This window comes from Artemia sp. Qi Xiang Cuo, chromosome 21 (assembly GCF_049724085.1).
Source record: "Artemia sp. Qi Xiang Cuo chromosome 21, ASM4972408v1, whole genome shotgun sequence".
Taxonomy (NCBI): Eukaryota; Metazoa; Arthropoda; class Branchiopoda; order Anostraca; family Artemiidae; genus Artemia; species Artemia sp. Qi Xiang Cuo.
Window position 1 is genome coordinate 20,343,089 of NC_142814.1, and position 12,609 is coordinate 20,355,697.

Genomic DNA, 12,609 nt, shown 5'->3' on the forward strand with positions numbered 1-12,609 from the left:
GAATGATATCACTTGAAAAAAAGCTTTGAATCTTGACGTGTTAAGAATGCTTTTCACTGTTTGCAAGTTGAGGATCACACTTCCCAGACGTCTTCGGGGTGTTCAATTGGACACAAATCAACACGATTGTGCGCACGCATTAAATTGACCAATGTAGGCTACTCTGTTGACGATGAAAATCCATTTTCTGGGCTTGGAAGGAGCGCTTTCATAAACCTAATAGACAGATCTGAAACAAGAGGGGGATGATCGTAGTCTTTCTCTTCATGATCAATATGAATACCAGAGGAATGAAGAAAAGGCGAACAAGTACAACGGTCCAAATCAGAATTTGCACCAGTATTATGGGTATGAGAAACATGGCAGTATTTTATTAATAAAATTATGCATAGCTAGTAGAGGATTTAGTAGGATCTCAGACCGACTAGACCCTATGTGATTGTTGCAGTTTATATCACCGGCAAGTAGTCAAGAGATTCAATTCTGGTAATCGTTTCTCTTATCACAAGATTTGGCAAAGGTCAAGAACGACTGTGCTCTATTTTTCCATTTGTTAGGTAAGTATTAATAGGATTGTCTCACCAAGTCAGCTAAAAAAAAATCTAATGGGTGGTAGCATACATCAGAAATAAATCTGCAAGAGTCCATTTAAGATAACATACGAGGCCAACAGAGGGCCTACACCGATTCCTTCACAAATAGTTCGCGCTGCAGGCGGGAAGCAATTGTTCTTGCAGGAAAAATACATCAAAATGGCTCAACTTTTCCATTGTTCCAGGATAGTTTAGCAAAAAGTCAAGTATCTAGATAGAATAGACAAGAAACAAGTGCAGAAGAAAATGTAAGAAAGAAAGCTTTAAGATAAAAAAAAGAAGAAGTAAGATTACACATTAGTCAGGATGTGCTTTCTGGTGCATACCAAGAAAAAAAAATGAAAATCGTTTTGGTCATGAAATAACAAGCGGAAACGAAATACCAGACGTAATTTTATGCTATGTGTTCCGAAACGTAGTCACGCTATTAAGCGACACACTCTAAATAACATTTTTAATCCCCCCCCCCCAAAAAAAAAAAAACTGCTCCTACGAAAAGCCTCTAAATTCTTTTTCAATCCTCCAATAAAATTGCGGAAATCAAAGATACGTACGTACGAGGATACCTCCTCTTAGGGTCATTCTTAACCTTTGTAGTATTATTGAAAGACCAATATGTTAGACTTCAAGATTTGTGGTCTGTTAGTTTTGTAAACAGTTTATTGGGGGGAAGGAGGCTGATAAGAAAAAATTAAAGTAAAGAGATATTCTTAAACAATAGAAATTGTCTTTGGGTTTATCACTGAGATAACTAGCTTTATGTTTTTAATTGTAAATTAATAATATATATTATTCATAATTAATATAATATTTATTAATGTAATATAATAAATCATATTAAATGAAATATATAAGATTAAATATAATAAATATTATTGTTAAATACAATATCTATAATATTAATATTAAATACAATATATATAATATTATATTAATTGTATATTCTGCACATAACGCAATTTTTCTTTATTGAACAATATCTTATTCAAATTACAAAACTAGTAATAACATTATGTTTATTTTTCAGATTTTAGAAAACTGGTTTTATGAAAATTTGCATGATCCATATCCATCAAGGAATGAAAAAGAAGCACTTTCTTTGAAAACAGGATTATCTATACCTAAAGTAAGAAAATTTGCCTGTATGACTTTAGCGCCTAGCTTCTTCTTTTCTAAGGGGGATGCGGGAGAAAAACTTCGTAAAAGGCTTGTAATTACATTTTTAGGGGTTGGAGGCTGCAGGATGTGAGCTGTGAAGTCTTTCCATGTCTGTGCCACTGTTATATACACAGACAAACCGTGGAAGAATAAATTCGTAGTATCTATTGCAAACATTGGAAGATCGTGTGGGAATCGTCAATATGGCCTTTTTGACATTTTGTGTCATTATCATTTCGACTACAGACGGTTAACTTGCAAAAAATTTAGCAATTCGAAAATTTCACTGAATTAAAATTTTGTACAAAAGAACTAATCAGGTTGTGTGGTTGTTTTAACGGTTCAGAGTTTGACAACGCTTAAACACAATAGCGGGTAAAATAGACGGGTTTTACGGTTTCTCTTTCTGAAGAGAAAGACGTCCCTTTGTATGGTTCTCCTTTCTTTAGAGAGTGGCATCTAGAAATAAAGTGATTAGCTCACGTAAATATATCACAAAAATATAATAGTAGAAAGAAGGCGCACTTTTGAATACGGGAACATAGGACACTAATCTATCTTCCTTTTTTTATTTAGTAAAACCTGATTGGGAGCTTGATTCTGTCGATATTTTTAGGCGTGATGAAGTTTATTGTTAATATTATGAGAATAGATAAATCACAATTCAATTGAAGGTTGCGCGTAATAATAAAGGCTGTATTAATAGTAATAGTAACAGTAATTATTATAACACAATAGGAATAATGTACATATTGCGTACCAAGGGTACTGACTTCAGGTCAGAGTATTAACTAAAGGGAGTCGATTTTTTTTTCAAAACAGAGAACAAAACTAATTGAACACTCCAAACTGGAGACTAAATCAAAAGGTTGAAGAGATTTAATTAACTTTAGGGGGTTTAAACAATTTGAACTAACTACTGAAATTATCAGAAACATTTTACGCTTATATGCCCTCTGATTTCGATTGTGAAGGATTAAAACTAGGCAATAAAAAAAACTATATCTATAATTATATATACTATATATATATATATATATATATATATATATATATATATATATATATATATATATATATATATATATATATATATATATATATATATATATATATATATATATATATCCCCTTGAGAGCTGTGTAGACCACTCAACGGATTCACAAATGAAATTCTGACATGATGAGCTCCTAGCATATTCCAACTCCATCAGGACTGGATTATAGGAAACATAACGTGCAAAGACATCATTGTGGACGATGAAAAAAGATTAGATAAATTTGTTGGCAAATGACTATTGCATCAACCTCTATTGGTCACAATTTTTGAATAATCAATTTTGAATTTATCATTAATATTTTTACTAAACGAGAACAAAACTGGCTTCGCCATCGCACAAATTAGCTATTTTGTAATGTACAATATTTACAAATTCAGCAGTATACAAGAGGTTGTTTTAGTATATTATGGTTGATACTTTTTTTGTGATAGCCTTCGAAGCTATGCCCTTTTCCCTGAAATAAATTCACACTATTGAAAAATTCCCAGTTTCTTATATTTTCAATACAATCTATTTAGTGTTGGCGCTCTTTTTTTAAGTTGTTATCAATTGTCAATAATAATAGCAATAATTTCTTCCGTGCCATATGTGTGTCTTGGTTTTGATGGGGAAAACCACTTAGTTACATCAATTTGTCTGCATGGAAGCTACAAACTCCTTAGACTGACTGTTTGAAAGATTTCTAACTGATCCAAGTAACTACGAAAAGCTTATAGGACTTACAAACAGATGAATGATGGCGATTGTCAATGTTGTATTTCTAGAACTACTTTCTTTAGAGATATAGGCCAATCCAATCTCACCCAACATAATTTCGGTGGCTTGTTAAAACGATTTAAACGAAAGATATCTGTTGTGTGAAAAATTCAGCGTACCGTTCGAACGCACGCGCACTTAAAACGCTGGAAGGAAAACTCTGTTCAAACCTTGAAATCTGTCTTCATTAACTTTTTTAGCGAAGTTGGCCAAGTGACGACCAATGGGTAGCTACTTAATACAAGCCTTGATTACACATTTAATCGCAAATTTTAACATCACTTGGGCTTCTTTTCATGAGAAAGGCAAATGAAGAAAGAGAACTTATGCAAATGTAAATTGTGGTCCGAAAAATATTCGCTGCGGTATCTAATAATTTGGGAAATAGATGGCGCAACAATTCTGAAGCTGACATTAAATGAATTCATTCAGATCAAACTTTCCTGCAGCAATAAGGGAGAGCAGGATGAATTGAGTGAGCATTTATCTAGAAATTTTTTTTCTAGGGGATGTGGAAAAACAGACGGATTGTGCAGAAGATTTGGTATTATCTTAGATTAGGGACTATTGAGAAGGAAACAAGTTAAGAGAAGGAAAATGTGTTTTTCCGTTTCATGATTTTGTCACAGTTGATTCAATTTACGGGTACACGGGCTGAAAAAAGAGGGTTGTTCTCTTTTCGATTGCGTGGAAGGCAAAATGCGTGAGAAATATATAACTGAGGCTATATATTTGCGCTATTGGGCAGGGGCGAGGTAAAGTCTAGCGAATCTGCAGTCAATTGTCTTAACATGTTTCTTCTCTATAGCCCCTAATCTAGGCTTATACTGAAGATTTTTTATCAGGAAATCGTCAGAAAAATCTTGGGATGTCGGGAAAGGCTTCGAATTACTCCCCTTTGTGGATATACGTGGTTAAGGGCTATTTATGGACTTTTAATTTGTGTTCATTTTTACTGGTACAAGGGGAATAACACGGGGGGAGGGCAACACCCTTATTATTGATCTAAGGAGTACCCCCGGTAAATTGGAAAAAAAAGGCTATCTATCTCTATCCTTGTTGTGAAAAAAACATATTTATATCTCTATTTGTCAATTGGCGTTTGAAACGCAGATTTTTTATCGGATTGAAACAATCCCCGTTCAATCTTAAGTACGATTTGTATTCAATCGTAAGTACTGGAACTAATCAGGGCCATCGAAAATGTATGAACATACTTTTGAAAAATATTAGGGTGCCAAAGGCGGTCCACCAGCTTCATCCGTGTTGCTCATCGATTTTTCTATTATGGACCAGGAGTCTTAGAAAGATTTTTTTCGGAACCTTAAGTTTCAGAAAGAGGGCCGACTAATCTCAAATTCAACCGTGAGTAATTATAGAGCTTGATGGGTTTTTTTTGAAGGGGGGGGGGGTAAATAAAAATAAAAAATTACTCTTCACTGTCAGTTCTGCATGTAAGTAGAACACCAATGAGCTAAAATAATGTGCTTTTCTTGTAACTTTAAAGGTTTCGTTACTTTTATCGGTTTAAATTTTCACACAGGACAAGTAGTCAGTTAGAATTTGAATTTCTATTGCTTTTACTGCATGTTTATGATACCAAAATTTCAAATCTTATAACTACTCCTCAGAGTTTCTGTGGAACTAGTCAATTCTGAGTGAATTATAGTAGCCATATTCATTATTGCTTTTCATTTATAACATGCTGCAATCTTAATCTTGCTCTGTGTATGTTGTAAACAAAGCTTTAAATAACTATCTGAAGAAAAAGATCTCCGGAACAGTGGAGACATCATCCAGTCTCCGGTAATTTGCCCACTGATACCCAATAAGGAGCCAGAAGTTTCTTCCTTTGACCATGTGAAAGGAATTTCGTCAAAGAATAAGCTTCTTTACAAAATACTCCGTGAACCTTCTGAACATTTACTTTTTTGATTCTAGATTTACTTGTTCATCATTTAGTTCTTTTTATATCTACATCTACATGTACTTGCTCAATATTTACTTTTTTAAATGTCAAGATTTATTTGTTCGTCATTTACTTTTTCAACGTCTTCTTGCTCAAAATTTACTTTTTTGACATCTAAGTTTACTTGTTCATCCTTTACTTTTTCTTCATATACATCTATTTGCTCAACATTTACTTATTCATCATTTACTTTTTCATCATTTACTTTTTCTTCGTCTACATCTACTTCCTCAACATTTACTTTTTTGAAATCTAAATTTATTTATTCATCATTTACTTTTTCTAAATCAACATCTAGATGTAGATAAAAGATGTAATGTCTCTTTACGAATAAAATGAAGCGTTCCTTTCCTTTAGACTTTTCCTGTTTCCTGAAGACTTTCTATATCTAGTTGTTAAACATCTAAAATTTATCATATATTTAATAGATTTAAAAAGGTGAACTGTTCCAGAAGCTCTATCTATTTCAGTGTTAGTCAGTTAATTCAATTAAAGTTAAGTCCATTTAAAATGTTTGTTGGTAATTACATAGCAGGGTTAGATTGTTATTACTATGGGCAGACTAAGAAACCGTGGCTCAAGCCGCAAAAGCCCATTGCCGTCCTACCCCCCCCCCCCACGCACACAAAAAAAACATATAGCGCCAATAGACACTGGCCAGTTGCTGCTTTCCTTGGGCATGGTATTTTGAGATAGGGGTTGCCTGTCTCTTGTCCTCCTTTGTAGAAGAACCTTCCGAGGTAGTTTTTATGGTTCCAACGTTATTTTCCTCCATCTTTGAAAGCCAGCTTCAGACTGGCTTGGGCAAGCAACACATGTCCCTCAAAAGTGAGTGGTGGGTCACCAACCATAGTCAGTGGCACCTGATTGCCAAACCCGTATTAGAAATAAAACTTCTTTCTCCTATCTCAGATTGCTCCTCGAGAAATATTTTCTTGTACCACGATTGGCGATTTTTATGTCCAGTGGGATTACCCCCTCCTCTCCTATTCCCTACTGAACGTGAACCTCAATAATTTTTGAGACCACACTGGCTAATCATGATAAAACGTAAAATCGCGAAGAAAGGAAGAAAACGAGGACAATTAACAGCCAGTGAAAAAATTGAAAAATTTATGCAAATATTTCGGTCAAGACCTCCGCTTGACAGTCCTCAGTGCAGAATAAAACTGATAAAAATATTAAAAACCTAACCTTAAAATAAAAACACAAAACTAAAATTGGACGACCCTTTCTCAGTATCGGCGAAAGGGTAACTGAATAAAAAACACAAGTCTAAATGGCATTTCACAATTTCATTTTACGTAAAGCACTCTTAAAGGCTAATCGCTTTCCAGTTAGATTATTATCAGAGATTCTGTTTGATTGCACAATATAATTTTGTGGATGTAAATTGAAGTTATCAAGTATTTTGCAATAGGTTGCATCAAGACATGGCTAATTGTAGACAGACAAAAGCCAAGACAGATAGTCCAAGTAATTGAGAGGCAAATGTTTAAATGGCTGGGGCACGGATAAATGGCAGGAGTATGCATGACTCTCTTATTGGACACATACTTGTCATGTTAGTTTTTGGAAAGGCATGCCTGCCTAGAGTCTTAGGCATGCTGATCAAGAATTCAAAAATTGACATAAGACCGTGTAGACTTATCTTCCTATTTTTCCAAACTTTTTTTAACTGTGAAAAAACACCCTGAGTCTTGGCTATTCTACTTTTGACATCTTCACTGCTCCAACTATCTTTACTAATAATACTACCAAGGTAAGTGAAGCTGTCCACCTGATCAATCTTTTCTATTGAGAGCTACCTTTTGGTGAATATACTTTTTTATTTCTACTGCCTCCCTGAAAACTTGCGTGAGACCTTTAACGGGCATAGGTTCTCAATCGACAAGGCCATGAGGCTACGCCAAAGGCCTGGGGTTTTTAATTCCGCCTTGGCTCAACATGTGTATGACAGTCCACACCATTTCATTTTGTTTGACGAAACCTCCATTGTTGCTCCCGTTAAAGGTCTCACGCAAGTTTTCAGGGAGGCAGTTGAAATAAAAAAGCATATTCACCAAAAGGTAACTCTCAATAGAGACGCTGGAGAAATTTTTCCAAGTCCCATTTATGATGAAATTATTAATTCTGATTGTTTTAACATACATCCGCAAAATTATATTGTGCAATCAAATAGAATCTCTGATAATAATCTAACTGGAAAACGATTAGCCTTTAAGAGTGCTTTACGTAAAATGATTATGAAATGCCATTTAGAGTTGTGTTTTTTATTCAGTTACCCTTTCACCGTTACTGAGAAAGGGTCGTCCAATTTTAGTTTTGTGTTTTTATTTTAAGGTTCGGTTTTTAATATTTTTATCAGTTTTATTCTGCACTGAGGACTGTCAAGCGGAGGTCTTGACCGAAATATTTGTATAAATTTTTCAATTTTTTCACTGGCTGTTAATTATCCTCGTTTTCTTCCTTTCTTCGCGATTTTATGTTTTATGAACCTGGCAGACATTACTGGTTTCAATTCATTCAAGTTCGGTCGCGTATTCCACAAGTTTCCATGCCTCTTGGTCAAACACTTGGCAAGACGGCGAGTGGCTGCACGGTGACTGAAATTATCAGTAGTAATCTAGGGGTAGATAATAAGATAGATAATCGCTTTTTGGACAAATTTATGTTTTTCAGAAGAAAGATCTTGATCTAGGTGAGTAAAAACTTCTTAGATTTTGAGATTTTCTGGCGTTGATGTTTGACATTTGAGCTAGGTTAGTGAAACTTTTAGAGACTTTGAAGAGTTGACATTTGGAGTGAATCCCCAAATTTCCAATTTATACCCTACTGGGACATCAAGCGAAGTGAAAAACGACAATTCATTCAAATGGAATAAAAAACATTTACAAACAAGCTTCCATTGCATACAAAACTCAGCATACAAGAGATCTTGTATGCTAGAATAAATACTGCAGCTGCAATAGGCTGTTTTGAATGGAAAAGCCCGGGAGGGGGGAATGCAAAATCCATTTCCCATCACTGCCTACTGCCTACTGCTGCTTACTAGTATAAAAGAGATCTTGCATGCTAGAATAAATACTGCAGCTGTAATAGGATGTTTTGAAGTGAAAAGCCCCTGAAAAGTAATTACTGGCCGTAGGGTAGTATTTTATTACCTACCAAGATTTTGAATTAACTTATTGTGTCTAGATATTCCTACTCCAAAAATAGAACGTCTTCTTTGGTGTTAAGGTGTTGTGTACTCAATTTACACGTAATTTACTTGCCAGGAGGTACTGCCTATTAGTATGGAGGAGAACTTTAAGAATCATCCTAATATACCTGAACATACGGTAGTAAGCTGAAACTCAAGAGGTCTCTAAGAATTTATCTCGTGGAAAATTTACATATTTCCAAAATAGTAACTCTGGATCACTTATGATCCTTCTTCAATATTTCAAAGAAAGCAGTTGAGCTCTGTCAATAAAAATTTTAGGAATCTGCTCAAAATTCTGAACATTTTTGAAAGTAGAATTAACCTAGACAAGGATGCTTATTCACAAAATTGCTGGGGGGGGGGATGCAAAATGCGTTGTTCAAGATCTAAGGGGAGTAGCTGTTTCATTGTCCTTTTCGATTTGTCAGGGAAATCACGAAGAAAAATCTTTTCTGATGAATACTCCAAAAAAAATTTCTAAATCTGAAGGGGGTGTAGGGGTGGGCCACTGCCTATTGGCATAGTAAAGCCTGGCTGCTGAAAAATCATCATAATTTACATGAGGATGCATTAGTTGGATGGAACTCAAGGGGTCAATAAGAATTTTGCACCGGAGTGTTCCCCTTATTCACTCACGCTAATAGTGAGAAAAATATTCACTCACGAAAATAGAAGCTAAATTATGAAGTCCGGTCTTTAAAAGAATGTAGTGTAGCAATGTTATTAGGAGGAAATTCAACTATATGTGCCTGAAAATTGTATTCACCTCGATCAAGTACTTTCTTTTCAACTATTATCGAAATTTTTCTCGGAAATTGTTGGCCTGCGTTGTTATCTGCCCCTACTATGCAGTTATATAAACTATGAATTAACTTACCCACAGTGACAAAATAATACCTCTGGAGCAATTCAAGTTATTGAGTCCAACACTTCCTTGTAACTATTCCATCTTCTGCTTACATGTTCTTATGCATGCCTGTTCAGAGCCCTCTCAGTTCCCAATGACTATACCTAGCTGTAATTGGTATATCAAACAGTTCATGCTAAGAAGCGACTCGGCCCAATAGTCACGGTAACTCTAAAAAACAGAGTTTTGATAACAATAGATACATCAAAAGAATTGACTGGTTCCAAATATATAAAATTAATTTAGTTTAATGTTACCCATCAAAAGTTACGACCCTGATAAATTTTGTCAAATTATCGAAAAAGGAGAGAAACATCCCTCAAAAGTCAAGGAATCTTATTGAAAATTGCGATATCAGATATACCATTGCAGATAATTCTACTGTAGAATTTTCAAGCTACAATCTTTAAAAATATGGATTTTTTGCCAGAAGAAAGATCAACAATGCGCTTCTTTTTTTTTATGTTCTTCCCAGGAGTGATTGTATCGAACCAATATTCCTTAAAGATGGGGATGGGGCTCATTTGAATGGGAATTAAAAGCTGTAGTGCCCTTTTTAAGTGACCAAAATAATTGGTGGGTAACTATCCCCTCCAACGTCATTTTTCCCCAAAGTCGTCTGATCAAAATTTTGTCATAGCAATTTTGTTCAGTATAGTTGAACGGTCCAATAATTATGTCTTTGGGGATGACATGACTCCCCAGACCCCCGGAGGAAGGGCCGCAAGTTATGAAATTTGCCCATTGGTTACATATAGTATTTCTTATTGGGAAGCATACCGATATTTTTCAGAGGGATTTTCTGTGGATTGATTTTCTACAGGGAGAATATCTCATTGGGATAGAAGTTCCGGGGTGAACTTTCCGGGAAAAATTTAAAAGAGGGGATTTGCCAGAATTCTTGTACTAAATTCGTTTTATTTTGTCTTACTTTCTCGTTGGCGACCTTATTTTACGGTTGGGTATGCTCTGGGTGAATTGTCCGAGGCCAATTTTCAGTGAAGTTGGAATTCTCTAAGGCATTTTACGTGGGGGTGGATCTCGAACGGGAGAAATTCTCTTTGGAGGAATTATCACCAGGGGAAATTCTCCACAGGATAAATTTTCTATGGGGGGTGGGGGGGTTTTGGGAAATATTTTCCACACAGGGGGAATTCCGCCATGACCTAAAAACAAGTCTTTTTTCAAATGAAGGTATGCTAAAGAGTATTGTTCAGGCGGAACCGTAAGCAAGAAATTTTCTGAGAGGGGGGGGGGAATAGACAAATGACCAACTGCATTTTTTTATGCAAAAATATTCAGAATTTTGCATTTAATTGAAAATTTGGAAAAAATTCAGATGACAAGGGAAAATTAACTATGGGAAGACCATTGATAAATTTTTCAAGGTCATCCACTCAAAATGACGTTATATAGAAAATATTTGTTTAAGACCAATTTCCATGCTTAAATGCGATCGTGGAACTACCACAGAGGAAGAGAGGAAAATATTTCATCGTTTAAGAGCCTTTCGTTATCTTCGTCTAATGAAAAAGTAGCCAATATACAACGTATGCTGATTTTTTTTTTTTTTTTTTTTTTTTTTTTTTTTTTTTTTTTTTTTTTTTTTTGCGCTCATTTTAACTTATTTCTAGATTTCGTCTTGGTTTTGCTCTACTAGAAAGAAAGTAATAGACCGAGATCCCACTGCGTTTGTGATGAAGCACAAAGGAAGAAGACCCATGACTCATGGTTATCTTCCAAGACAAAACTATGCTGAAAATATGCACAATTATGCAGAAAATATGCACAATTATGCAAGCTTTCCTCAACCACCGACTCTTCATTCACATCTTGTGGATCTGCCTACCCGTTTAGCCATGGCTTTTGCCGCTAGTAGTCAAAGCTCCGCAAATCTTTACCCTAACATGGTCCTTCAAGACCTCTCTGATGAAGATCATCCTTTGAAGATATCAGATACACCTGAACCGGAGTAATTGATTAAAAATATGTGTATCAGCTCTTTTACTTTGTTCTTACTGAGTGGCCTGGTTATTAAGATAACCAACAACTTTCTTTCTTTAAAAGTGAAGCTCTCTTTGCTGTAAATGTATACGTACATTTTTACTAATTATTCGGTTCCAAATCAATGCCTTTAATTTGGCCCCCTCCTCCTAATTCATACACAGCAAATTATCTGGTGTTAATATCAAATTATCTAGTGTAAATTATCTAAAAGGCAATTTTGAATATTACCAATAATTACGGGGGTTGAGAGCAATAAAAAAATCTGTTCGGGCCTCTTTTTTTAGGAATGAAATAACAATTTTATTTTTTTTTTGTATTTACTTACGTTTCAGGGGGTGGTAAGTTGTAAGATCTCAAGCATGAAACTAGTGTCTACATTTTTTATGTTAAACTGTGATTTTATAGCTCGTCAAACTCTTAGTTAGAGTAATAGCATTAAAATCTTTAAAATTATTAAAAATAACTTACCTCATTCTTAAAGATTCATCTTTTCCTTGATCTACATATAGTATATTATTCAGTCTAGATTAATGCTAAGTTATCTACATATATGCCAAAATTTGGCCTATTACTCCGAAGCCCAAGAGAATCATCGCATTTTGCACACAATCTGATCTTAGAATATTTAATTACATTAATCACATGATCAGGCAGCAATCCTGATCTCTTTTTAAATTATCCGTTTGGGCAGGGGCGGATCCAGGATTTTTTTTGGGGGAGAGGAGTAAAATAGGTTAATCTGATAAAAAAATTAAAGGGGGGGGGGGTGCAAAATAGGTTGATCCGATAAACTTGCGTTAGGAGCAAGTTTAATTAACGCAAACTTGAGTTAACTAAATAAATTACACTACTTTAGACTACGCTACGGGGGGGGCGCCTTCCTTGCCCCCTGGATCCGCAACTGCGTTTGGGTCTAAGATATAAGGAACATATTCGGTCACTGGAAATTAAAG

At 35.0% G+C, this 12,609-nt stretch overlaps 1 protein-coding gene across 1 annotated transcript; it reads left to right on the top strand.

Annotated features, from left to right (window-relative positions):
* Window positions 1-275: 275 nt before the first annotated feature.
* On the top strand, window positions 276-12,354 carry LOC148939329 (homeobox protein homothorax-like). Its single transcript, XM_089106848.1, has 3 exons — window positions 276-365; window positions 1,621-1,719; window positions 11,284-12,354. Exons 1-3 carry the CDS (start codon window positions 276-278, stop codon window positions 11,623-11,625), a joined length of 531 nt encoding a protein of 176 aa, XP_088962974.1. The 3' UTR covers window positions 11,626-12,354.
* Window positions 12,355-12,609: the final 255 nt, after the last annotated feature.

Coding starts and splice junctions, on each gene's coding strand:
- LOC148939329 (XM_089106848.1), top strand. CDS start 276: ATGAATACCAGAGGAATGAAGAAAAGGCGAACAAGTACAACGGTCCAA. Junction 366..1,620: donor TGGGTATGAGAAACATGGCA/GTATTTTATTAA, acceptor TTTATTTTTCAG/ATTTTAGAAAACTGGTTTTA. Junction 1,720..11,283: donor CAGGATTATCTATACCTAAA/GTAAGAAAATTT, acceptor ACTTATTTCTAG/ATTTCGTCTTGGTTTTGCTC.